General features: G+C 42.1%; 1 protein-coding gene across 2 annotated transcripts in view; it reads left to right on the top strand.

Moving 5' to 3' along the window:
* Positions 1–3280: 3280 nt before the first annotated feature.
* OSBPL11 (oxysterol binding protein like 11) overlaps positions 3281–24596 on the top strand; it is a 38697-nt gene continuing 17381 nt past the window's right edge. Inside the window, exons 1-5 of one of the 2 annotated variants that reach the window (XM_064718587.1) lie at positions 3281–3567; positions 18123–18191; positions 19242–19417; positions 20208–20287; positions 20991–21173. In XM_064718587.1, the coding sequence (XP_064574657.1) occupies positions 3422–3567; positions 18123–18191; positions 19242–19417; positions 20208–20287; positions 20991–21173 (654 nt within the window). In that variant the 5' untranslated portion in view covers positions 3281–3421. Of the gene's footprint in view, positions 3568–18122; positions 18192–19241; positions 19418–20207; positions 20288–20990; positions 21174–24596 lie in introns of those variants that run through there. The other variant, XM_064718588.1, reaches the window with a different exon arrangement.

Here is a 24596-nt window from a genome sequence, read left to right as displayed (position 1 = left end):
ACTATGCTGAAATTCAGAGCTTTAACTCTTTGAACCTTGCTCTGAAGACACAATACTCATCTGAAGAAATGCTAAGCCTGATAAGTGGATTTAAACTGAAAGAGAATAAGTTTAGATTAGATATTAGAAATAAGTTCTTGACTGAGAGAGTAGTGAGGCACTGGCACAGGTTGCCCAGAGAAGCTGTGGATGCTCCATCCCTGAAAGTGTCCAAGGTCAGGTTGGAGCAACCTGATCTAATGGAAAGTGTCCCTGCCCATGGCAGTGGGGTGGAATAAGATATCTTTAAGGTTGCTTCTAACCCAGGCCATTCTATGATTCTATACATAGCCAGGCTATAAACTTTGAAAGAAATAAACAAGAATTGTTTTAGTGTTGATCCTGGTCTGTTTCCTGAAATTAACAAAACGTTTAGTTGTGGGAAATTTGCTTGAGCTATGATATAATACAACCTACTTCAGCTAGTAACCATATTTGGGCCTACAAGGATTGATTTGACAAATGTCAATAAACATTTGCTATCCTATTCACGTGCTCCTCCTCCAGATGTGCAGCTCTTCCTCATCTCCTCCTCCAGAGGCAGGAATCCCAGGCAGGCAGGGCACAGCTGTGGAGCCCCAGGACTCACCTCTGCTGCTCTCCCCAGGGCCAGGCTGGCATCTGGGTCATTGTGAGCCACGAAATTGTGGCAGGGGAAGGAGACTGAGAGAAGCGAGCTGAGCACAAGTTATAATTAGCAACATCCTAAACTAAGGAGAAAAGGCAGATCACACTGTGTAAGCCCTCAGCAAGCGTGGTGTAGCTGTCAGCCTTTCTGTGCTATTCAGCATTTTGTCAATGCCATCTTACGAGAGCCTCTGGTACTGCACATGCAGCACCTTTTGTAAGACAAAAAAGCAAAGGCATGGGGGAAGCAAACCTGAGTTTACCATGCTCAGGGACCAAACACTGAGGGGCTGCAGAATTATCACTAAGGATTGCTGGCCTGTCTGGGGTGTTGGAAACGTTCTGGGTGGAGGAACACCATACTGACCACCTGTGATGGTTACAAAGGCCAGGCACGGGTGAAGCTGTGTCTCTGCTGGGACTGGTTGTCCTTGAGCAGGGGGCAAATAAAACACACAATTGGAACTCCTGCCTGAGTTACTTTTGCTTCAAAATTTCCCAGGAAAATGTCAGGTTTATAGGCATACATTATGATACCATGCAATTATATATCTTCAATTAAAGTTTCAAGGGATTGCCAGAGCAGGAAGCAATGTGTTTGGAGAGCAGTTTTGGCCATTTTTTTTTCTTTGATAGACAATGTTACTCTGCTGGTCTGCTCAGGAAAAAAATGCAGGGGAAACCAACTTCTTTTGCCTGCAGTGACAAACATGCTCCTAAAAATGTAGAAATGGAGAATTCTATGTCTGTGCACTGGTAGTATCTCCTGTCCCTCTTAGAGAGATTCTAGGCATAGATGCAACAGGCAGTCCGCATGGGTCTGCTGGAGGAGACTGTGTATGTGCTTGGCAGAGAGGGATATGTGGTAATTTAGAACCAGATTAAAGTTTATAAATATATTTTAAAGACACAGTGCTCATAGTGGGCCGTCATCATTTGCTGGCCAAAGACATTCAAAATGTCACTGGGAAAGCTGAAATGTAGTGGTAGGAGGTAGGAAGGCCAAGGCAGCTTTCATGGGCTAAAAAGCTGCTACCAGAGGGGTGCTATAAGTAAATAAACTATTTGTCTGAAAAATGTTCTCCTTTAAATTTTTGCTTCTATGTATGATTCTCACACTGGGAATTTTTAGCATCTTTTGCAACACAGTTGTTTACAGTATTGTAAGTGTATAGTAAGAGCTGGAGAGTGGAGGAGGGAGTTTGGGTGAGATGAGGATTAGTCTCACTAACCACAGTCATGTCTGGTTCTGCCTTCCTCTTCTTCATATGCAGATTAATTAAAGTCAGAATGAGGATCCTCTGACCCTGATTTTAAAAAATAATGCAGTCAGCGAGGCTGTAATTGACCAAAAGCCATGACTGGCCTGAAAGATTTCACAGAGCCAGACCAAGCTCTCCCAGTTAGACATACTGGCATTCCATGAAAAAAAAAATGCAGTAATTGGAGGAAGAAAAGGAGGGAAAAAATGTGTTTTCTCTCGAGGATGTGTCGTGGCATTGCTCAGTGCATGAAGTGCTGGGTTTAACCCTGCTCTGTGGGTCTCAAGCAGGATCCCGGCGGTCACATCCCTTCTTGTGTATGGCACAGCTTGGATCCCTCACTCAGCCCACTCTTATTTTGCAGGGAGTGTTCCTGTAGCCCCTAAGTGGGAAGATGACTGGAGGTAAGAAGATAACTGTATGGAAATTATAGTGGAAAATGTGGTTGCTGCTCCTTGGATGGAATGTGGTGAGCATCCCCGACCTCCCACACACTATCTAAGGAGGACTAAGCAGAGGGTGGAGGGTGCTGGAGACACTGCAGCCAGGATCGGGCAAAACCCTAGCAGAGGAGGGAACTCGGTGGTACTTTCTAGCTGATAATCCACACAGAAGCTGAGAACCAAGGCAGAAAAAGGAAGATGTGCCATTGTTGAATCAGCATCTGTGGTAAAATCTCTCTCCTTGTACTGAAATGAATCTCCGTCGCTGGTACTATTGTGATACCCACCCAGAGGTGTGAGCACCCGTCAGAGAGATGTATGACTTAAGTCACTCGTGCTCCACCTGAATGTGAAGAAATAGTGTAAATGTTATATAAGGTAGGAATATAAAGAGAAGAATATGGACGTATGTAAGTTAAGAAATGGAGAGAAGTCAGGGAAGACTCCATTGTGACTTCTGGGATGAGTCGGTGGGTGAACCTGCTTTCGCCCCCTCAGGGATGCCTATAAGGTAAGAACCTATATGATTTTCTCAACCTAACTTTTGTGAGCGGTTAGAGCTTGTTAGTATGTTGCTCTGAATTCGTGTACTGCTTTGAACACGCTTCTGCGGTCAGATATTATCATCGTCAATCCTTGACCCTTAACCCGCCACAATTTTATTGCTACTCCGTAACCTGTTAACGGGAGTCCTCCCGGAGCGCTGACAGCCTGATCAATTATTAACGCTTTGAGGAAATCTCTCCTTTTTGGCGTCACACGCGAATTTCATTCGGCTCCGAGGGTGTGCGAGCGCTGCCCGCACTAAAGATGGCGGCGGCGCTGACCCGGAAGGGGCGGCGGGGCCGGGCCGGGTGAGGGAGCGGGAGGGCGGGATCGCCCATCCCGGCGCGGCCGTGCGGGAGCCCGGCCAGCCCAGCGCGGCCAGCCCGGCCCAGCCGAGCGGGGCGTGGGGGTGCCGGCGGCCGCCGCCATCGCAGCCCGCATGGGGCGGGCTCGCTCCGTGCGCCGGGGCCGGGGGCGCCGCTGAGGGGCGGCAGCCGCGGCGCCATGCAGGGCGCGGACCCGGCGGCGGCCATGAAGGGGCCGGAGGGCGAGGGCAAGACGGAGCCGCTGCCGGCGGCGGCGGGGCAGAGCAGCGGCGGCGGCGGCAGGAGCGGCGGCGGCCGCGGCGGCAACAAGGGCTGGCAGTACAGGTGGGCGTGAGGCGCGGTGAGGGGCGGCGGGCCCGGAGCTGCCCAGCGCGGGTGGGCGGCGTGGCTGCCCCGGCTGCGACAGCAATGGAACCCCCCCGGCACCGCCGGGGCGCGGCACGGGGGACGCGGCTCCCTCGGTCCCTGTGCCCACCATCGCTGGGGTGCCCGCGGGCGGGCGGCTCCCGCTCTCCGTCAGCACGGAGCTGCCGGGGGATGATGTGCCTTTGCTCCTGCCTCTCAGAGCCTCTTTTCTCCTCGCAGAACGTGGAGACCTGTTTAAAGTTGCTGGAGGCGCTTCACCCCTTCCCAGCTTTTCCAAAAAACGCCAAACTTTGTGGCGAGTTTTAGATGTTTTTAAAGAACTTAATGGCAATCATTAATTTTTTTTTATTAATGCTTTCTGTTAGTTGCTGGTAGCAAAACTGAGTGTGCACGGAGTTTCATTCTTATCTAACTTGTTTTAAGAACAGCGTTGCTTAGCATAAATCAGAGTGATTACTCAGGTTCAGCAAGTCAGCAGAAGGGAGCAGGGAAAGCCGGAGAAGCTGAGCTCACGGCATTAGTTTGAATTATTTGCCTGTGTGTTCGGGAGACTTGAGGGTTTCCATATGCTTTTTTCCTGCTGTGATTTCTGTTTGAACACATTTCCCCCTCACACGCTGGTAGCGGGCTCCACAGCATCACCGCGAGGTTCCCGGCTCTCTCCGCCTTGGCTGGAGTTCTGCCATGTTGCTGTTGAAAATGCTGCTGTTGTGTGAAGTTTGCACACTTCTCCTTCAAATGGAGACTCTCCAGAGCCGTCATCTGCCAGCCCAGATGGACTGGCTCGCTGTTTGCTGCGTGTGGGGACCGCAGAGCCGGAGCGTGCTGCAGCCGGACCGAGGGACCGGGATGACCCCGGGACACGGGCACCCAGGGCCGGCATGGGCAGGCACCGAGCGCCCGGAGCTTTGGGAACAGCGCGGTCATTGCTGAGAATCTGGGTCATGAGTATTTCACTCTTCTGGTGACTAGTGCCGGAAAGAGAAGTGGTGATTTCAGGGTGAATATTTCAGGCTGTTAAGTCGGGAAAGCTAATTATCAGATGTAGCTATTGGCTGTTTTAACCACGTTTTTTCCAGTTGCTTTTTAAAGTCTGGGTTCAAGTAGAACTGAATTTTCTAATGAAAATTGCTGTTACTATAACCAAGCACACACTATGAGACACAGGAGTTAGTTTATGCAATCACAATGGAAATATTTTATATTTTTATGTGGAATTGGAGGCAGTGGAAGGGAGGAGATGCCTGATTTGCCTGGATGTCTTTTTAGCTATACTTTTTAGCTATACTAGTGTTTGTGATGGTGGTCACTGGTCAGTGCTGTCCAGTGAAATTCCACTTTATAAAATTATCCATCCAATTGCTTTGTTTCTTCTTTCAGTGCTACGGCTTGTATGGCAAAAATTGAACTGACCCCAAGTATTAGCCATTTTCATGGCTTGACAGCTCTAAGTGGGAGCTGTCCTTCTTTTCCTTGTAGCTATCAATATCTGGTTTAATTTGCTGTAAAACTTTAGTGCAGTTTATTTTTTCATTCTAAATCATTTGGAGAAATTTAGTGTACTAATTCTATTACTGTGGACACTTGAGATACCTGACTGTTAATCTCTGCTGTGTTTGGGATCAATTATTTACTCCTACATTTGTCTCTCTATCTAATTACCCTCAAAATATCACCTTTCCCCCCTGTCTCCTAGAAAGCCCTCCTTAACCAGATGCTGTAGCTTAGTTTTCACTTTATGAATTACTTTTGTGCTAAAATGTATTTGATAAAAGACAAACCCCCCAGTGATAAATCAGTGTCTAACATATAGCAGATTTTCTGGGAACTTTTCGTGGAAGTTTGGTATTTTGACTTTCCTAGCACAGAGTTTGTGCCATGTGTGGTCTCATAGATTGGCGGGAGTAGGACCATGGGGTACTTGCTCTCCACAGCCCACATCTGGTGCAGAAGTTTAGCTCACTGTTTGGTGAAGCAGCTGGCCAAAACAGCTGTAGCAGAGTTGTCAGACAGTGGGACAACAGGTACTTGGTACTTCGGTGCTCCAAGTGGGAAATTGAGACTATGGATAAAAAATAAACCTCCAAGACTGCTGGAACCTGAAATAATGAAAACTGAATTTCTCAGAGGGGTGCAAGGTCACGTGTGCTTGGCATAAATTGAGCATCTAGAAAATAAAAAGCAAATTAAGCAGGAAGTCTGACTTTATATTTTTGTAAGGGAATAATAGGGAGATTTTTAAATAGCTGTGGTAGAGTTAGATCAGATATTTATCATAGTGGAGAAGTGACAACCAGAGGCTGCCAGACACTTCAGATGATGTGGAGATGGAGCTGAATCTCCTGTCAGACTTCATGCTTGTAGCCTGTGCATTGGTGAGTTTGGGCAGCCAGCATAGCAGTGGCTCTTCTGAAATTTTTAAGGGATTGGTTTCTGCTGAGGATAGGAAGATGATTTTTTTATTTTTAATTTACTTAGTAGAAGTTAAGAGTTCTTGAGAAACTGCTCTTTCAGCCATCTGACAGGAAGTGATCTTGTTTTCTTGTGAATATATGATTAGGTCAGAGTGTGTCTGAGAACAACCAACCATTGGCTTCATTTTCCTGACTGGGGCAGGAACAGCCTGAGTGTAAACTTGCATTTCAGTAGATAAAGAGAGCCTCAGAGGCTCTGCTACACACTAAATTCTTTAACACTGTCTTCATTTAGAGAAACAATTACCAGGAGGTAAGACTTCTGAATATCTTCAGATTATTTTAAGATTACTTGATAAAGTAGTTTAGGATGATATTATTTTCTGTATTTTCAGCAGTAACCAAGCTGTGAAGTAAGTACAGCCTCACCCACAGAATTCCTTGCACTCAGCAGTTCTGCCTTACCTTATGACCATGTTCATTTGGTTTTGCCTTGCTCTGGGTTCAATGAACAAGAGTGCTTTCAAAGCAGTGAGGGAAAGGAGGCAGGTTGGGCTGGTACTTCTGCAACATGTGATTTGTAGTCATTCAAATAACATAAAAATTTCACAAGCAGAATGCAGAATCTTCTGTGAGCTGGATGAATGGAGAGCTGATCAGAACATGTGCCAGAGAAGTGTAACCTGTCCTGTCAGCCTGGCTTGAGGGGCTTTCAGATAATTTTGAGAGAAGTGAGTGGCAATCACATGCTCTTATTTATCTACAAAATGAAATGTTCAAAGCACTGTAGTTGACTAGAGAAACAAGATTGTCTTTCCCAGTTGGAGACATGATAATGTGCTGTCCTCTTATGCTTTTCTTAGTGGTTCTGCTCTCAAATATGTAGATCAATTCTGCTATTAAAAGTATTCCCAGCATTTCTTCCCCTGCCATTAGAAATACAGGTAAAATTTTATGAATTTCCCAAATGAGTACTGATTTTGAAGCTTACAAGTTATATTTCAAAACCTATTTGCTTTTTTCACTTCTGCTTGTATTTTCTAGATAGCTGTCTCTGTTCCTTATTTTTCAAATGGTTTTAGCATCTGTTTGCTATGGATTTAGCCATGTATAGTTATAAAATGCTGCAGATTGTGTCTTTTGCTCTTTGTTTAAGGAAGTGAGTTGCCTTTTTTTAGTTGTTCCTGAGAGTTTGCCTGAGTGCTGCAGGGTTATTTACAATTGTCAGTTAGCTTAGAAAACCATTTGGATGAAAGTAGCTTCAAGGAGTAAATTTCCTAGACTAATAGGATTTTTTTTACTTTTTTTTTTTTTTTTTTCTTGCTAGGTGTGACAATGGCTGGTAAGAGGATTCCTCATGCTGGGTGGCTTCTGCTTGTCATTAATTAATTTATTAAGTTAGACAGATTCTCTTGCAGAATTACTCTGTGTGGCTGGAGTAGGAGGCTGAGAAAAGGAGCAGAGAGACTTTTGCCAAAGGGTAACACTAAATGTTTTTTGGATGCAAATGGATAACAAATTTTTAACAAGTGAAATGGTTGCCTGTCTTTTTTTGTGGGTTTTAGAGCTTTTTCAGTTGACACAATGCAAATCTCTTCATAAATCCTAAAAAAGGGGAGTAAACAGTTACTGACCTTAATTCAGTCTTCTGCTTGAGCTGGCCAGCATGTGACAATGTAGCAGAAGAACTGGTAACTGAAACAAGTGAATATATTTTAATTCTGCATTTTGAGATGATCATGAACACTTTTTAATAAAATCATCCAGTAGGAAATGTGTTTTAAAGGCAATGCTCATTTTTCTAAGTTTGATCCCAGTTGCTGTTGAGGATGACTAACAAGGCTTTGCACTTCAAACACGTAGAAGCAAAGCATGTGAAACTGAGCTAGGCTGGGGAAGCATTGATTCTCATTTGTGCTATCTTGCAAAAATGATCTAATTAGTAATAATAAAGGGAAAAGTGTCTTGAAACTGATACAGTACTGATCCTTGTGTTGGGGGTGTCCCAATGTCTGTCTTAGTTGCAGGGAGATGTACTGAGTGCTCCTAGTTTCTCTGTGTTTCTTGTTCAAGAAGTTTTGATCTTGGGAGGATAAATTTCATCTGTTTGGTCTTTAAAGCTGGAACCAGCTTGGCAGAAGCAGATACAGGAGGTGATGGCAGCTCAGTGTTCAACAACATTTGCAAACCTCTCCCTTGCTGGTTCTCTGTTCTTGTCTGGGAATCAAGTCCTTGCTTAGGCTGCAGGAGGGTGCTGTGTGCTGACCTAATCACACACACCATTGAGAGCAGGCCAGAATTTAGGCTATGCTCCCTGTTGCTTGCTAAGTAGAAGAAATGTCCCAAACCTTCATGAAAATGTTGGTGTCATCCCAGGACAGTTCTCTCTAACACTGGTACCCCAAGTGCTTCCTTTTTATTACCCATCTCCCTTGTTCTGGTTTTTATTTTTCCACTGCTTGAAACAAAATTCTTTGAGATTCTAGGTGGAGTTTGTGTATATTTGCTGGAATCAATTACTGTAACTCCCTTCTTTGTGGTGCACAGCTGCAGAGGGACAGAGGCTGTAATTTTGTGGTGTCACTCCCAGATGGGAGGCCTGGCAAGGCCTGCTCCTGTTTTGATTTTCCCCTGCTCTTGCAGCTCACTTCCTCAGGATCCCACTGTTGTAAGAACCTGCTGGCATTGTCACATTGGGGTGCCACCTCCCAAGGGAGGTGATGTTTGTAGTGGCATCTTTTGGCTTGGCTGGTGGCTCTGGTGCCTGTGTCAAAGTGAGTCCTGACCTTCCTTGTTTCTGGTGATGTGTGGAGATACCTCAGTGCTGCAGGAGCTTCAGAAAGCCCATGCTGCTCACTTTGTTGCTGGTCCTTTGAGGTGTGGTTTGGAGTGCTGAAGAGATGATTTTCTCAAGTGGTTGCTGTGAAATTCAGACTTTATTTCTGCAATTTCGTATGTTCCTTTTATTACTAAAACTCAGATTAGGAGTGCTGTCACATTTGTTTGATATGCTGGAGGGAGCTGGCTGAAAAACCTGGTGCCTGAATTTCTTTATCCTCATTTGACTCTTTGCTTAAAGAGTATATCGTGCTCCTAACACTAATTTAGAAATTCTGCACTTCACATAATTTGCTCATTAGAATAGACAAGAAGCTCATATTTAAAATGATCAGCCAGTTACATCCATCTCAGGATGCATTCTGTGTTATTAAAATATTAAGGTCATCTTTTACCAAACTGATTTTACAGTTGCTAAAGCCCCAGGCACTTCTCCAAAGGCAGGTGAGCCCTTCATGTTCACACATGTATTTAAACTTGGATAATTGGTGTTGGAGCAGATGTGTCATAAATTCAGAGAAGCAAATCTCGGTGTGAGGGGTAGTCAGTGGATACAGTTGGGGAAACAAGTTTGGGTAATTTAGGCAGCTTCATGTTGACTGATGTTCTGGTAGGGGATGTGAGCCCAACTCCTGACAGGTGACAAGGTCTGGGGTTCCTTCTCCAGCCCTGTGGCTCCTCAGTGTGTGACTATCAAGAGTCCCTTTCTTACTTCTCAGAGCCTCTCCATGTTGGGCAGACAGGGGTGTCACATGTGGGAGTTGGTTCTGGCATCCAGTGTGCTTATGTTCATAGTGGGATGTTCACTTGGAGTTCAAATTAAGCTAAAATGAAGAAGCACCAATTTTTGTGTAGTGTCTAAATACCAACTCATTTGTGCTGTCCATGGAATAGATTTCTGCAGGGATTAATGGCTGTTACAAATATCTATCTTTCACTAAGTGCAAAGAGTATTTTTCAACTTCACCTTTTCTAATGTAATTATGTAGCAGCCAGTTAATTAAGCTCAGTACAACATTAACATCCTGCTGTGCCACACGCATTCTCTCCCCAGAGAGAAGAAGGAAAACAAACTGCATGTGCATGACCTGATCACATTGCTTAATGCAGAGGCAGAAAGCAGCAGCTGCTGCTGTTACCTTACCCTGGGAAGGTTCCTGAGCTGTACTCATCGTTCTGTGAAAATCAAGGCACAAGTGCAGTGAGCCCTGTTTGCTCACACACCTTGCCTTGACGTGCCCTCTGATCACCTGCCAGCCCTGGTGAATTCTTGTGGGGTCTGGCTGTCCCCTGGCAGTGCTGCCAGACAACTTTCTGCTTAGGGTGCTTTCAAAGCTTGTACCTTTTCACATTTTCTCTCCTGTGTGTGTTAATGCTGAAATGGGAGGGGAGGGCAGGCTGAAGCTGGGTAGGAGAAATGCTGCTCCTTTGTGTGTGTTAAGCTGCCAATCTTGTGTTTGACAGCCTACTCTGGAGCTTTTTCCTGTGGGTAAGCATTTTCCCCTTTTTGCTTTCAGTTGTGAATTCCAGAGTTTTCAAGGAGGCTGGAAATCTTTGAAGTCTTGGTTAATATTTAGATATTGTCAAATTAGTTTCCCAAAGAGCCTGTTTTGCCCTGAGAAAGTTGGTTACTTTCATTGCACATTGTTGTATCAGAAAGCAAGAGATCAGCTGGGCAGAACTGCAGCATGCTGCATAAAGGAGCTGGTTTCTGACCCTGGCTCTGACTTCCTTTGTGGTAATAGTCATATATTATTCAAACTGGTTTTCCCTGGTGATCACTAACTGTGTTCCCCTTTTTCTTGGAGGACTGTTTTTGGAACAGTTTGCTCTGATTTTGCAAAACTTTTGCAGGGTCACAGTTGCAGCTGAAATCAGCAGAACCCATGATTTGAATGTATGAATAAAATAAAAATTGGACTGCATCTATCTCAAAATTAGGCAGAAAATTCATTGTGCTTCAGTTCCCTATATCCAAATGGAATTATAATATTTTTGTCCTCTTACTGTTCAGTGCTCAAGTCCTTCATAAATGTCCATAGCAAGCACAAGAAAACCACGAGGGAACTCATTATTAGAGCTTGAGTGCCAAATGCATAGTACCTCCTACTCATTGCACCATGAAAAGGAGCACTTTGGAATAATTCCTTGTGTGGGAATCACCCTTCCCTTCAAGCACCAAACAATAAAGTAGCCCTTGTTTCTTTATATATGGTGATAGTCATAGGTGGTTAATGTGTATGCTTTCTTATTTACAGTTTAAATCTTCCTGGTGTCTTACACCTCAGTTTTAATGTAAGAGTATTTTTGCTTAATTTCTCTGTGTTCGAGATTTATGGAATAATTTGGGTTGAGATGGGCCTCTGGGCAATCTCTCATTCTCCTGCTCAGAGCTTCAGAGTTAGAAGATGTCATTCAGTGTTGCTTTTAATTGTTTGCCAGCTAGACTTTAAACTACTGACCATTCCTTCTTGAGTCTGGTAGTCCACACAGGCTTTTGCTTGTATTGATGAATATTTAGATAACATCAATTGACAATATGTTATTTAAGTGTGTTCTTATTTACTTGAAAGGTAATAACAATTATTATCCTCAGTATTTAACCTGAAATGTTGCAAATAATATTTCAAAAATAATTGCAAAGCAAGAGGCTCATCTGAGGTAGCTGATCCTATTTACCTTCCATTTCAAAGTTTTATTGCTGCAAAGTCCAGAATGGCAGTGTGTAATTGTTAATATAATCTTTTAAAAATACATACTCACAAATACTCAATCTCAAGACTGCAAGGGCATATCTGCATATTTCTTTTAGGATAAGAACTGCTAGACTAGAAGAGAGCAGAATGCCTTGGGATGGAAGGTGTAGTAAGCTGAACCACGTTGGACTGTGCCAAAGAATAACTGAAAATACAGAGGTTTGCTCCACCAGTCCCTGTGTTTACCAGGATCCACTGCTTTCCCAGGTATCATGGGCAGCACATTGTCCAAAACTGCAAAGGTGCTCACCCATCACTGTTTGCCTTGTATATATTATATCAGCATTGTTCAATGGGCAGAGCAGTTTTAATTTGACTGATTGAGCTTTCTGAAGCGAGATTTGGTGAGAATTTTGGATTTGGTAACAGTAATGTATGAAACTGTGCATTATGGTGTGCTGATGTAAACTGGCAACATAAATGGTGGCAAAGCTGCAGGCAACTTCTCCAGAGGCATTAAGGGGAGAGCTCAGACCTTTTGAGGTCCTTGTTTTTTGTCTGCTCCAGCTCTAAAATTATATTGGCTAAACCTACAGTTTGTTTTCCTGTTTTCCACTGATACTATTGCAGCAAAATCTGCTGGGTTGGCTACTGACTCTTTGGTGCAGCTTCAGTTCTGTTCTGCTGATGCAAATCCGCAAATAAATTGTCCATAAGTGGAGTTCTTGCTGACTTGGGGTGTTCACCTGTGTGTGAGACAAACTGCTGAGCTGAATGTCACTGCAATGTTTTCTAGGCAGATGTATTATGAGAGATAGAGAGCTCTGTAAATTATAAAGTAGCTCAACAATCAGTTTTATAGTCGTTATGTGAGAACAGTTTTGCTACTTATTAATTAAATATTGTCTCTCTTCTTCTTCTTGCTGGACCACAAAAGTGTTACAGTAGTTTGATTTGTATGTATTAACCTATGCCATTAATGCTGAAAAGAGGAGAATGGAATACAAATTTAGTTAAGATGATTTAAAAAAACCCAAAAAACTGTTAGGTAGTATTGATAGAGCTTGAGGTGCCAGAACAAGTGTTGTGTTGAGGGCAAGGGTTGGGGTTGGGGAGGAGCCCCTCACCCCAGGGTAGGGAGGCTGGGCTGCATTATGGGAATCAAGGACAGCTGGTGGCTCATTTTGGCTCTGCCACACCTTTTCTTTGTGGAAACCCCGTGCTGCTCTTCCAATGCTTGTCTGTGCTCCCAAGGATTTACAGGAGGGCATGTGGAGAGAAGTTTTTATATCTAATGAGGGGGTGTGCATTTCTGCATACTTGGAGCCAAGTGGTGTTCTGAAGTATCCTCAGGGTCTGCTGTTGATGTTCTTGTCACGGTGTTGGACCTCTTTTCCTTGCACTTGTTTTTGGTTTCTAAATTTCTAATTGAGTAGTCAAACACGTGAGCTGAAGAGCAGGAGCTTTGCTGCCACTTCACAGCTGACCATAGAGCACTGCTGGTGAGTTGCCCAGCAAGGATAGTTGGTTTTCCTTTCTTCCAAAGGCTGTTTGGAAAAGCAGAGGTAATTGATTGATGCTTCTGCCTTACCTTGGGTTTGCTGGGGAACGTGCTCCTGCAACACAGAGCTGTGGAGTTGGAGTGTGCTGAACTTGGTGCTGGTTTCTTGCAGTTGCAGAAGATATGCCTGAAGTGTTCAATGCTGACATAGCTGTTGGGATTTTTTTCCACTTTCTCTTCTCCACTGCCTACCCCTCTGTGTAAGGAAAAGGAAATCAGTGCAATGTAGATAAGCACTTTGCAGTGCCCAGTGAGGAAAAAGCAAGGCATTGCCAACAGTGAACCTGTGAGCAAACAGAGATGAGCAAGTTCAGTGAAAATGGTCACTTTTCCCAAACTATAATTGAAATCACTCATTGGTTTGCACTGTTACAAGCCTCGTTTCTTTTTTTTTAATGCTTTGCCAGCTTTTAATATGAAGACACTCTTTCACCAGGGGTTTGCATCTTGCTGTGAGCTCAGTAGAAAGGAACATCTTCCCTTGGCCGGGATCCAAAGGCACTGTCATAACAGTGGTCGTGGCAGCTCTGGAGGCTGGATCAAAATCTTCTGGAGGCTGGATCCCCCTTCAGGAGCCCTCCCTGACATCTTGATGGGCTCCAGAGTCCTGGCCACTCTTCCTGCTGGCAGCAAATCCACACATACTCAGCTGCTGCTTGAAGTCAGGCCTTACGCACGTCAGTGGGGAAGCCTTTGGCCGCTGTGTTTGCTCTTCAGACAGCTGTTGGGTCTGGAGAGACTTGGCTGCTCCAAGCATCCCACGTGGTGCTGTCTGGGTCCCAGCAAAATCAAAATCATCTGAAGGGCAGTCTTGGAACTGTTCTGTAACTGCTTTCCTGTTGGGTGTGATTTTTGTGCCACTGCGAGGTTTTTTTTTTCTGTGGGGCTTTCATGGAAACCTTCCTGTAAGTGGTATAGAAAAAGGTTGACAAAGCCTTTTGCATTTTTTTTAATTGCTGCTGCTTCTCAGAGAAAATGTTGGCCCAGGTGTGAGCCTGGGTGTCTTGGCAGAAGCTCCTGAAAGACGTCATTGTGGGACTGCTGTTCCTCTGTATCTGCGTCCAAAGCTCGGGTGCTGCACATAAACAGGATGCAGGGGAATTTGGCCTGATTGTCACTGTCTTCTCTCTTCCCTGGGACAGGAGACCACCCTGCAAGGCACTGACAGCTGCTGCAACTTAGGAAAGGACAAGTAAAACCAGAGAAGGATAAATAAGCTAACAGTGATCCTTTGTGAATCTTTTATTCCTATTCTTTTTTTTTAGTAGCATGTAGATATGTAGAAATCTGGCTTGTGGTAAACATCTTTGATGTAAGGGAGGGATAATTTTGTGGGAAGAATATGAACTGATGTGTAATTGTTCACAGATGTCTGTCATTTGCTTAAATGGACAGTCTCAGTCCATCTCACAGTGTTTGTAAACTAAAATATTGTGATAAATGGACAGTCAAGTTCAATGGTGTTCAGCCTTTGGGAAAAAGCCCCCAGATTTTGGGAGGTGGTAGATGTTGCTGGGCTAGAGTTCAGATGTTGTTCTGAACTGAAAAGTATGTTGTTCTGTTCTGAAAAGTATGTGTTCTGTACCTCTTTTCTGGATTGTAATTTGTATAATACCCTCACGTAAAGTAGTCCAGCAAAATTTTTTTTTCATGTCCTTAAGACTGTGATCCGTCTGTTGCAACATTTCCTTTCTTTGACAGGACATGTGAATTTCAACAGAACTAGGCCCTTTAGGGATTGTTGACTCATGGTGCTGAGCTGTTGCTATTCCTCTGACAATCTGAGACTGTGGTGAGCATTTTAAATAGCACCAGCAGCATCTTGGCTATGGAATGACACACGTAGCCATAGGTACAGGTACGTGCATGCAGGCAGCAGTGGGACTGCAGAGGGATTCTGAAAATCAGCAAAGATCCCAAGAGAGCCAGCCCTCACTGTCAGTCATAAGTTGCTCAGTGTTTTGTGTCAAGTTCACTTTTGAAATCTGTTTTCTAGAAGTCAAAAACCCAAATGTTGGGAATTTTGAAGTAGACTGGTGACTTTGAGCCAGGTTTGCCAGCACTGTTACCATGAAACAACAGTAGGGGCTTACTCGTATTTTATGAACTGTGGTTATCTGTGAGCAGAGCCTGTGCTTGAACCTCAACCTCTTGTTCTCAAGTCTACCATTTTACAAGGATTCTGCAGTGCTCTGCAGAACTTGGCTGTGAGTTCCATACTAGTGAAATGTTACTGGGTTTTCTTTGGGTTGGGTGTGCTTTTGTATTTTTTTTTAATGTTAACTGCCTTACATCACTACTTTAGGAACAACAAATATCTTGGTTTAACTCTTGCTGTAGAGGCACTAACCTTAAAATTCTTGAAGAAATGTTTTAGTTACAATCCCTGGCCTTGTTCATAAATAACACTGAGAATATTTTTCTGTATTCATACATGCAGAAGATTAGGAGGTTAACTGTAGTTCTGTCATCTATTTATGTATAGTTATAGAATTTACTTTTTTGTTAATTGCAGTTTGCAGAGTGGATTTAGATTTCTTCAGTGTATATAATTTTCACTTATTTAAAAATAAGCCTTCGTTCAAATGGTGAAATATTAGTTCCCAGTCACTTTCTCAGACTTCCATGGGGCAGTGTTTTCAAAGCCTTGCAGCTGAGCCCTCTGGGACTGATGAGGTTAGAGATATAAATTATTGAAGAGGAGGCATTTGGAGATGTTTGGGTCCAGTCAAAGTGAAAATCCAAGTGGAAAGGAAGATGCAGATGATGGGAAAATGTGATGGTAATTTGATGTGGAACTACACCACCAGAAGAGCTGCACTCCCTTCTGCAGTGTGTTTTTCTGCATGACAAAGTCAGCTATTTTATCTGTCACACCCAAAAAACCAACCCAGAGGTCAAATTATTTTAATCAAAGGCTATTTAATTTACTCTTGTCAGATGAATGGACTTCCATAGGTCATACACATAGTCCTACTGCATTCACTGCAGTCTGAACTTACCTTTCTGATGTTTCTTGGCTTCTTTAGAGGTACCTGTGATTTATGCACATTACTAATGGGGTGCAGTGGCTGTACCCTGAATGTGCAGGTCTGTGTGCAGTGTGTCACTGCAAAGCAAGGGTGTAGCTTGCATTCACTGGAGCTGAAGAACAATTAGCTGTGACTAGGGACAATTTTCAGATGAGTAAAACCCAAGCTCATGCATTTTTATGACTATGCAATCTCATAATTTTCAGCTAAATGAAGACAGTGAGCAAGTCTAAACTGTACTTCCCTTGTATGCCAATAATAACAAATGGGAGGCGTCTGCAGAGGATGAGTTTGATTATGTCTCCTTTAGCTTCTCTGTACATTTAAAATATACAACACCCTCTGCTCTCCTTGGTTTTATTTTTATCTGTAGTGCCACTTAATGAGCTATTAGAAATTAAATTCCTAGATAGTCCTGCTGGCTGCTCTCCATTGCAGGATATGACTGCAATACTGATTGCTGCTGTAATAGCTAGGACACATATTTTTTGCTTTTAAAAGTAACATTTAAAACCAGCAGCTTGGTTTTTTTCTTCAAAAAATGTACATTCTTGTATCTCTTGGCTTGTGTTATGTCACTGAATGGCAGTGATTTACTCTGTGGCTGTTTTCATTAGTGTCACCCTAAATGGCTTCCTTCAAGATGAAACAGTGTAACATGTTATATTTATCAAACTGTCAGATTTCTTATTAATCTGCTGTCTATAAATGAGGTATAGACAGCAGCTTCAGCTGTTACTTAGAATTTACCCCAGTACTTAGTCCAGTTATCTTTGCAACCAAAACCCACTGAGGGAGATGATCCCTTGGCTCTCACAGTCCTGTTTTCCCCACTTTTCCCCTTTTGCTGACATGGGGCTACTTTATCCATTTAACAACTAAGAGAGACTGCTGCTGCTCCAATGGACTCTGAATAATTTCATTTAATCTTCAACCTTCTGCAGCCTACAGAAAATTTAAATAAGATTAGAAACAAATTTATTTTGGAGAAGCAAATAGTGTCTGATATTTGGGTCATTGTTTCAATCCTTCTTTGTACTAATAGGAGCTTTTTTCTCAGGCTGGATCTGAGTTGTCTATCAAGAGTGTGTTCTTCACTGTGGGGTTACGTCCTACTGTGGGGTGAAGGCATTGAAGTGGCATTTCTAGATTTTTGGGAACATACAGCATAAAGTGGGTCTTAAAACTGTGGTCTTAAATTGAGTAATTGGTAGCCATGGTACTTGTAAGCCTTATTTAGGGCAATTGATTTTCAGAAATGGGACTGTATTTTGCCTATAGTGATATTATATCTCCATGCCAAGTGCCTTTGGTGGACTCTCATTTTTGGTGGGTGTTGCAAGTCGAATGCTCGAAGGAGAAACTGCTGGATTTTGCTGTCAGGCCCAAGGAGATGTTTTGGCTGCTGGTTTAGGTCTCAGAGTGTGTTGATGTGAGCTGCACGTGCATGTTGTGTTCTGTAGGACATCTGCTCAGGAGCATGGCTGTGCAGGGGAAGGGTGCTGGACACAAGGGATTGATAACAGCACACTGGTGTAGGAGTAGCTGCAGACTGTTCAGCTTGGTGGCTGCACTCCAGGGCTCTGTTAATAAACTACTGAAAGCTAATTTTGTCTAGGAGTCCAAAAGTATAAAATCTGTTGTGAAGAGAGAGCAGGAGCCAGAAGCAGCATGGATACAAAGTCTTTAATTACCTGAAACTTATAAGAATGTGTCTAGAAGTGCCTGTTGAATTGGTGCAGCTAATTATGGTTTGAAATTATTTGGAATTCAGTAAGACTTGTTAAATTGTTGTAAGAAACTATTTTAGGTTCTTTCCCAACAAGGCTGGGAAATCTTTAAAGTGTAGCTATTAAATTGATAGTGCCATTCTAAAAATGAACATTAAAATTCATCTCCTGAGAATAAAGATGGTCAGAGGATCTAAAATACATTTGGCATTGTCTGATTGCTTTCCTGTCTCTTTTTATAGTGATCACATGGAAAATATTTGTGGCTACTTAATGAAATACACCAACCTTGTCACTGGCTGGCAATATAGGTAAGTCTTTTATGGGACTTTTTAGTAATGGTGGTGTCTGCAGCATCCAAATGAACAGGTTTCAGATTTTTTTAATAGTACTTAGAATTCCCTTTTTCTAGTACGCAAACTTTATGCAAGAATCTTATGCTTTTCTCAATATAGATTAAGCTAATGTGTAGATGAATAATATTTGTATTAAGGCATGAGTATAAAAAAGGCATAGGCAATATAAAGCAGTTAACTCATTTAGTGGCTTATGTTTGTATGTGTAAAAAGCATTAGGTTTTTTCTCCTTTTCCATTAAAAAATCTTGTCTTTATGTTTTCTGCTGAGTCTTCACCTTTGTGCCAAATAATGCTATTGCTTAAAAAAAATAAGACTTCATTACTGTAAATTCTAAGTCAAGCAGGCTTTTCTCTTTCCCGAGGATGTTGTCTCCCCTGGAATAACTTGATTTTCTGTGTCAGGTGAAATTCTCTGGTCAGGTTTCATGCTGTTCCTAGAGTAGCACAGTGCAACCAAATTAATGTTGGAAAGACAAGTCCTTAGTGTACCACACTGTGCCACCTGTGCTGCTCCTGGCATGGAGTGACTCATGTCAATGTGCTCAGCATTAAACTCAAGTGAAAGTTGAAGCATAATGTCCAGTTCCAGTAAAAAAAAAAATCTGACATTGCTTCAGTTTCATAGTTTTACATCTCAGCTCCTTTGTATCTGGGGCTGTTTTACTTTTAATGTACATAGTTTAAGGATTTATTAAGCCCTAATGCTTCAGGATATAATTTTTGATTCCTATAATCTTATGATAATGATCTTCTGTGGGCATGTTGTTCTGTTGTGCAATCCCTGTGCCATAAGAGAAAAAATGCCAAGAAATTAATTTTTTGCCATCTTGGGGACATAATTCACAGGTTTAGGGTTTTTCTGATGCAAGTCTTTTAGTCCCAATCTCATCTGTGCAAACTTGTGATGAGAGTATTGACTTTTCCCAGTACCACCACCTGCACAAAAAAAAAAAAGGAAAAGGAACTGTTTTTATTTAGTGTATTTGCTTTGCTGTCCTTGCAGGTATTTTGTGTTAAACAATGATGCTGGCCTGCTGGAGTACTTTGTGAATGAGCAGTCTAGGCACCTGAAGCCCAGAGGCACCCTGCAGCTGGCTGGGGCTGTCATCTCCCCCAGTGATGAAGACTCTCACACCTTCACCGTCAATGCAGCCAGTGGGGAGCAGTACAAACTCAGAGGTAGGACCTGGATGCTTGGCCAGGGCATCCTTCCACTAGGGGACAGTCCTGGCTCTCACCTGGGGCTGCTTGGCTGCAGGGCCAAAGAGAGAGGGCCTGGTTGGCAAAGTGCTGCCATGAAAATCATGTGCAAGACTTCCATTCCACTGTTCAGCTAGAAATGGTCTGTATTTGTTAGCTAGAAATGGTCTGTATTTATGGATAACTCCATAATGTTTGGGTTTCATGACCTTCAGAAGATTTCATATATGTAGAATGGGGTTTAATCTTCATATGTGCTGTCCTTAAGTTGTATTGATTCAAAGTTTTCTGAATCATTGTAGGCAGCATTACTGTGGTGATGCTCACAGAAAATCTAATTATTCAGCTTGTGAGCCACCTTATGGTGATTTTAAAAGCCCATTCTCTGATTTTGTAGGCTGCAGAAATCTAGGCTAATAACTTTGAGTATTCCTTCCCTTGAGGACTTGCTGTTATTTTCTAATTTGGAGTACCTTACTCTTATTGCAGGAAAATGTTTCATGTTGTTAGATTACAATATTTGTGAGGGTAGTTGTGGTTTGTTGATGTTTTAAAATTAGTTTCATAACACTAAAAATAGCATAAAGAGAAAAGAAAGCATATACTATTTATGTTAAACTTAACATTATAGTTATTACAGGCAAATGAGTTTTAGATTAAAATTACTTTGCACTGTTAGTCTTGTGGTTTTTAAGAATGAAGCAGGTTTTTTTGCCCGTACTTTGAAATGTCTTCATGTAACAGAATCCTTTTGGTTTGCTGTTATTAGCTACAGATGCTAAAGAGCGGCAGCACTGGGTTAGCAGGCTACAGATATGCACCCAGCATCACACAGAGGCCATTGGAAAGGTATGACTGGGGCTCTCATGGGCAAAAATCTGCCTGGTGGTAGGAGTATTGCAAATCCAACTTCAGTGTTATTGAAGCCCTTCCTTTTTGGGAATGTTCCTTTTTTTTTGTTGGTTTTTTTTTGTTTTGTTTTGTTTTGTTTTGTTTTTAACCCCTTACTTTATTTTTTCTAAAAACCACTCAGCAGCCCACAGATAAATTTAGGGTGAATTCCCATGTTTGAGAAAGAAGTCCTGAACACTTTGTCTGAGTAACACCTGTTCTGATACCTGAATAAAATCTTGCTTTTAAGTTACAATCAGCTGATTTTGTTGGAAGAGATAAGTAGAACTAATAGCTCTGAATGAAATTTCGTTCTTCTAAATGTCCACTCTATCCCTGCAGGATCTATTAGGAGTCATTTTCTGGTGCTGTTGCAGATCAAGGACTCATTTTCAAGTCAGAGAAGTGATACTTACTGATCCATCTCGTTTCACAGATTGTTCTTAATTAGACTATAAAAGAGGGCAGCTAGAAGCAGACAGTGGAAAATATTTAGCAGTTGCTACTAATGCATTATTAGGGCTGTGACATCTTTCCTTACTGTATAAAAAAATTAAACATTTATTATTATAAATGTTCTGCTGTATCTTTCACGTTAGAACATTTGCTGATTATTAAGATTAATTGTAAATGTTTCTCAATATGCTTGTTTATTCACTAGAACAACCCTCCTCTGAAATCTCGCAGCTTCTCTCTTGCATCCCAAGGAAGTGCCAACTCTCCTGGTGTGCAGAGAAGACCCAGTCAAAATGCAGTTTCCTTCTTCAATGTTGGACATCACAGATTGCCAACAGGAAAAAGAGTTCCCATTATGCAGCCAGATCACCTTGTAGATGTTAGAGAGGTTTGTATGCTTTAAATTTCCTTACAGTTGTTTGAGAGTGCTGTGGTGTTATTTGCAAGGTTGTGGAGAAACCTCCTGTTCTTAGTTGGATATACTGTCAGTAGCATGTCCTAAGCTCTTATTGCACAACTGTGTGAGGGTAAATAACTTGTCCTGGCTAATTATAGAAGTACATGGTGCATATTTGGTGATTTCTGTACTCTGCAGTAGTATTCTGATGTTGAAGGTAGAACCATGTTCTCATCTTTGCAAGTCCTAGCACTACAAGTGACACGGGAATATCCTTATGGGATATAACATCACGTACTATGATACAATTGTACACTTTTCTTCCCTTGTCATGCTATAGAAGAGCTGACTTAGCTGTGCTTGTATCTCTTATGACCAGGGAGAAGTTGGTCATGATTTATATTTCAAAATGCTAATACCATTTTCTGGTATGCTGATTCATTTAGACAAATTTTCTAGGGATGGGTGTGACTAAACAGAGAGCAATTCAGATGCCTGTTTTTTTTTTTTTCACCATATGTTCAGGTGTAGTCTATTCTGGGAGAAAATTCTAGAAAGAATTACCTTTCAATCTTGACTGACAGAACAGACTGATACTGGTTGATTTTCATTTGTGAATATATTCAGGGTGGATCTTGCCTATCTAAAGATAATGCATTGCAAACCTGTGTTACTTAGTGGTGGTATTGATGTTAATAAGTATTTTAATGTTAACTATAATTAATGTGGTGTGATAAATTTCTAGGCAAAAATAAATTTCTAATGGAGAGCTTTTTAATTTAGCAAATAAAGATACTGGAAGTGTGAATAGCTAGAAATTGAACTTAGAAAAATTGGAATAGAAGAGTGCTGTATAATATGAGCCTCATTAACCTTAAAATATGTGGCTGAGCACTGTGGTAAGTTCTCCAGTAACTGGGTGTTGCAGATACTTTCACTGGTATGGCATGCTCTCATTGTGCCTTGATTTATGTCAGCTATTGAGGTGTAATTATTCAAGAGTTTACACAAGATGATTGCCTCTTTAAACCCTGGGGTCTGTGAATCTCTCTCCACAGCAGACTGTTCTTGCAGATGCCTTGCAAAAGGGTAATTGCTACCATCCTGTTTTTATCCTCTTAGAGCACTAAAGTCTCCTATAGTGCTAATGCAGAGATGTGTGAAATGCTGCTAGGTACTCAGGAAAATCAAAATGTTTCAAAAATGGCTTTTGCACTTTTTGAATTTTCTAACACCATTAAGGCATACAAAATTTCAGGGAGGAAAGAGGAGTATGTGTGAGCACTGAAGCAGTGGCTTGTATCCTGTAACTGGAATAAAGTGGAATGACTTTTCTTGGCATTGCAAAGAGCACAGGAAGCTGTTCATGCTCTCTTGATTGCCACTGAATTTGGTACCACAGCATTGCTATTTATCAACTTAAAAACTTTAGACTTGTACAGATGAAGAATCCTCAGTAGTGCTGACTCTTCTGAGTGTTAGTTTGCTTTCTTTTTTTAAGCTAAAATGCTTCTTGGAGACAGTGCCTACTTTTTTGTGGATATTATTAAAATACTGAAGGGCAGGTGTGTGCCTGTTACCCCTGAGCATGGTACAGCTTGAACACTTAGAAATTAATTTTGAAAAGCTGTGGGAAGAGCAACTTCTTTCAAAGAATATACTACAATTTTACCTTCTTTCATTTTCCCATGAATTGCACTATATCTGAGTCTCCCTTGGCTGTCCCTTTCCCTTTACCTGCCCCTTGTTCTTGGCTGAATGTCATGATGCTGACGTGGTTACTGTGCAAAGCAGAAGGTTTAAGACCTTTTTGCTAACTTGCACTAAATGCAGGTGTCTGTGTGTTTGCAAATGAAAACAATGGCCTTGTATTTTTCCAAGATTTTGACTTTTTAGTCACTGTGCTTTTATTTTCCTGGCACTATTTTTTTTCCCAGTGCTGAGTGTAGAACTAAGAAAAACCTTAAGACTGTTCAAAGTGTGTCCTTTGAAAGGCAAGATGTGCCTTTTTAAACTTCATAGTTAAGCATAGCATGGCTTGTCCTGTTGTCTGGTCCTGGAAGGAAGTGCTTGGGGCCTGCCACATGGTGAATTACTAACAGTAAAGGTCACCAGAAGGATTGTGGTGATTTGTCAACTGATTTTCTGTGGGGTTTTTGTGGGAGTTTCTTTTTAAGCCAGCACACTTTTTCAAAGTTGGAAAAAAAGTGCACAGAAAGGCTTTTATCACACTTGTGACTGGAGAAAAATGAGACACGTTGTGATAGCAGCTGGTGTGTTTGCATAGGCAAAACTATCTATAACTAAATGTTTTAGTAGCTTTCTGCCCTGTTGCTCTTGGTATATGCTAAGGCTGACTCTGCACAGTTAACACCAGTTTTAAAGAACCACTACTTTGTAAATTCACACCTTTGAATGCTGTGGAGCCAAGCCCTTAAAAGTTCCAAAGATCATGTACTATGAACTTGGGTGAATACACATTCCTTAAGTATTGCATGAAATCTTAAAGCAGTTCCTGGAAGGGATTGCAGGTAGTAGTACTGAAAAAAAAAGTCAGATACTGCTGGGATTAGGAATTAAATAATTGGAGTGAAAAAGCTACCTAGTGGCTTAGCAGTTAAATGCATCTTTCTTTAAAGGCTTTTTAAAGGAATTCTGCTGCTGCTCTGCTAAATCAATCTGTCCTTGCATTTACCTTCACTACCAGAACACACAATGATTGCAGGCAGTGCTTGTTGTTCCTCCCCAGAAAGGGGACTAGCATGTGTAAGATGCTGTTTTCATCCCTGTGATTCAAAATCAGGTAATATTTTGTTTCTGTGAGTATAGAGAGGGAAGTGCTGCTTGATGGCTGGTGTGCTTTGCCCCTGTCCCTCATGGGGGCAGATTCTGTGATTTAGGTGTGTGGAGTTCTGTGATTTAGGTGTGTAAAGGAGAAAAGGAGCCTGGGAGGAGAGCAAGGGGAACAATGACAACAGGACAGGACTGCTGCAATTTGAACACAGAATGAAGGTGAAAACCCTGCTGGCTTTTCTTCCCTCCTTACAAAGTAAATGCTGAGATGGTGATAATCAGTGTGGTGTCAATGCAGGCAATAAATGAAGATCCTTTTTGGTTTGAGCCAAAATGAGGAATACAGGTCTTCTCTGTGAAAATACTGCACCTCTGATTGCAGGGAGTGAAAAAAGTCTTTGATACCCACAGACAGCAGATCCTATTCCAGGCTGTGCAGAGCACAGAGTTTAATTACTTCTCACACAGAGTGCATGTGGGTGATGCCTTAGGATTTTAGCTTTCATATTTTTCATATATTTGTAATCCTGCAATTCCCCTCTCACCCCCATCCCTACCAACTAGGCATGAAAGTGTTTGATATTTACTGCAACAAGTGTCTTATTCAAATTCATCTTTGCC

Source organism: Zonotrichia leucophrys, chromosome 7, assembly GCF_028769735.1.
Source record: "Zonotrichia leucophrys gambelii isolate GWCS_2022_RI chromosome 7, RI_Zleu_2.0, whole genome shotgun sequence".
Taxonomy (NCBI): Eukaryota; Metazoa; Chordata; class Aves; order Passeriformes; family Passerellidae; genus Zonotrichia; species Zonotrichia leucophrys.
Note: the sequence above shows the minus strand (reverse complement) of the source record. Positions and strands in the feature narration are given on the sequence as shown.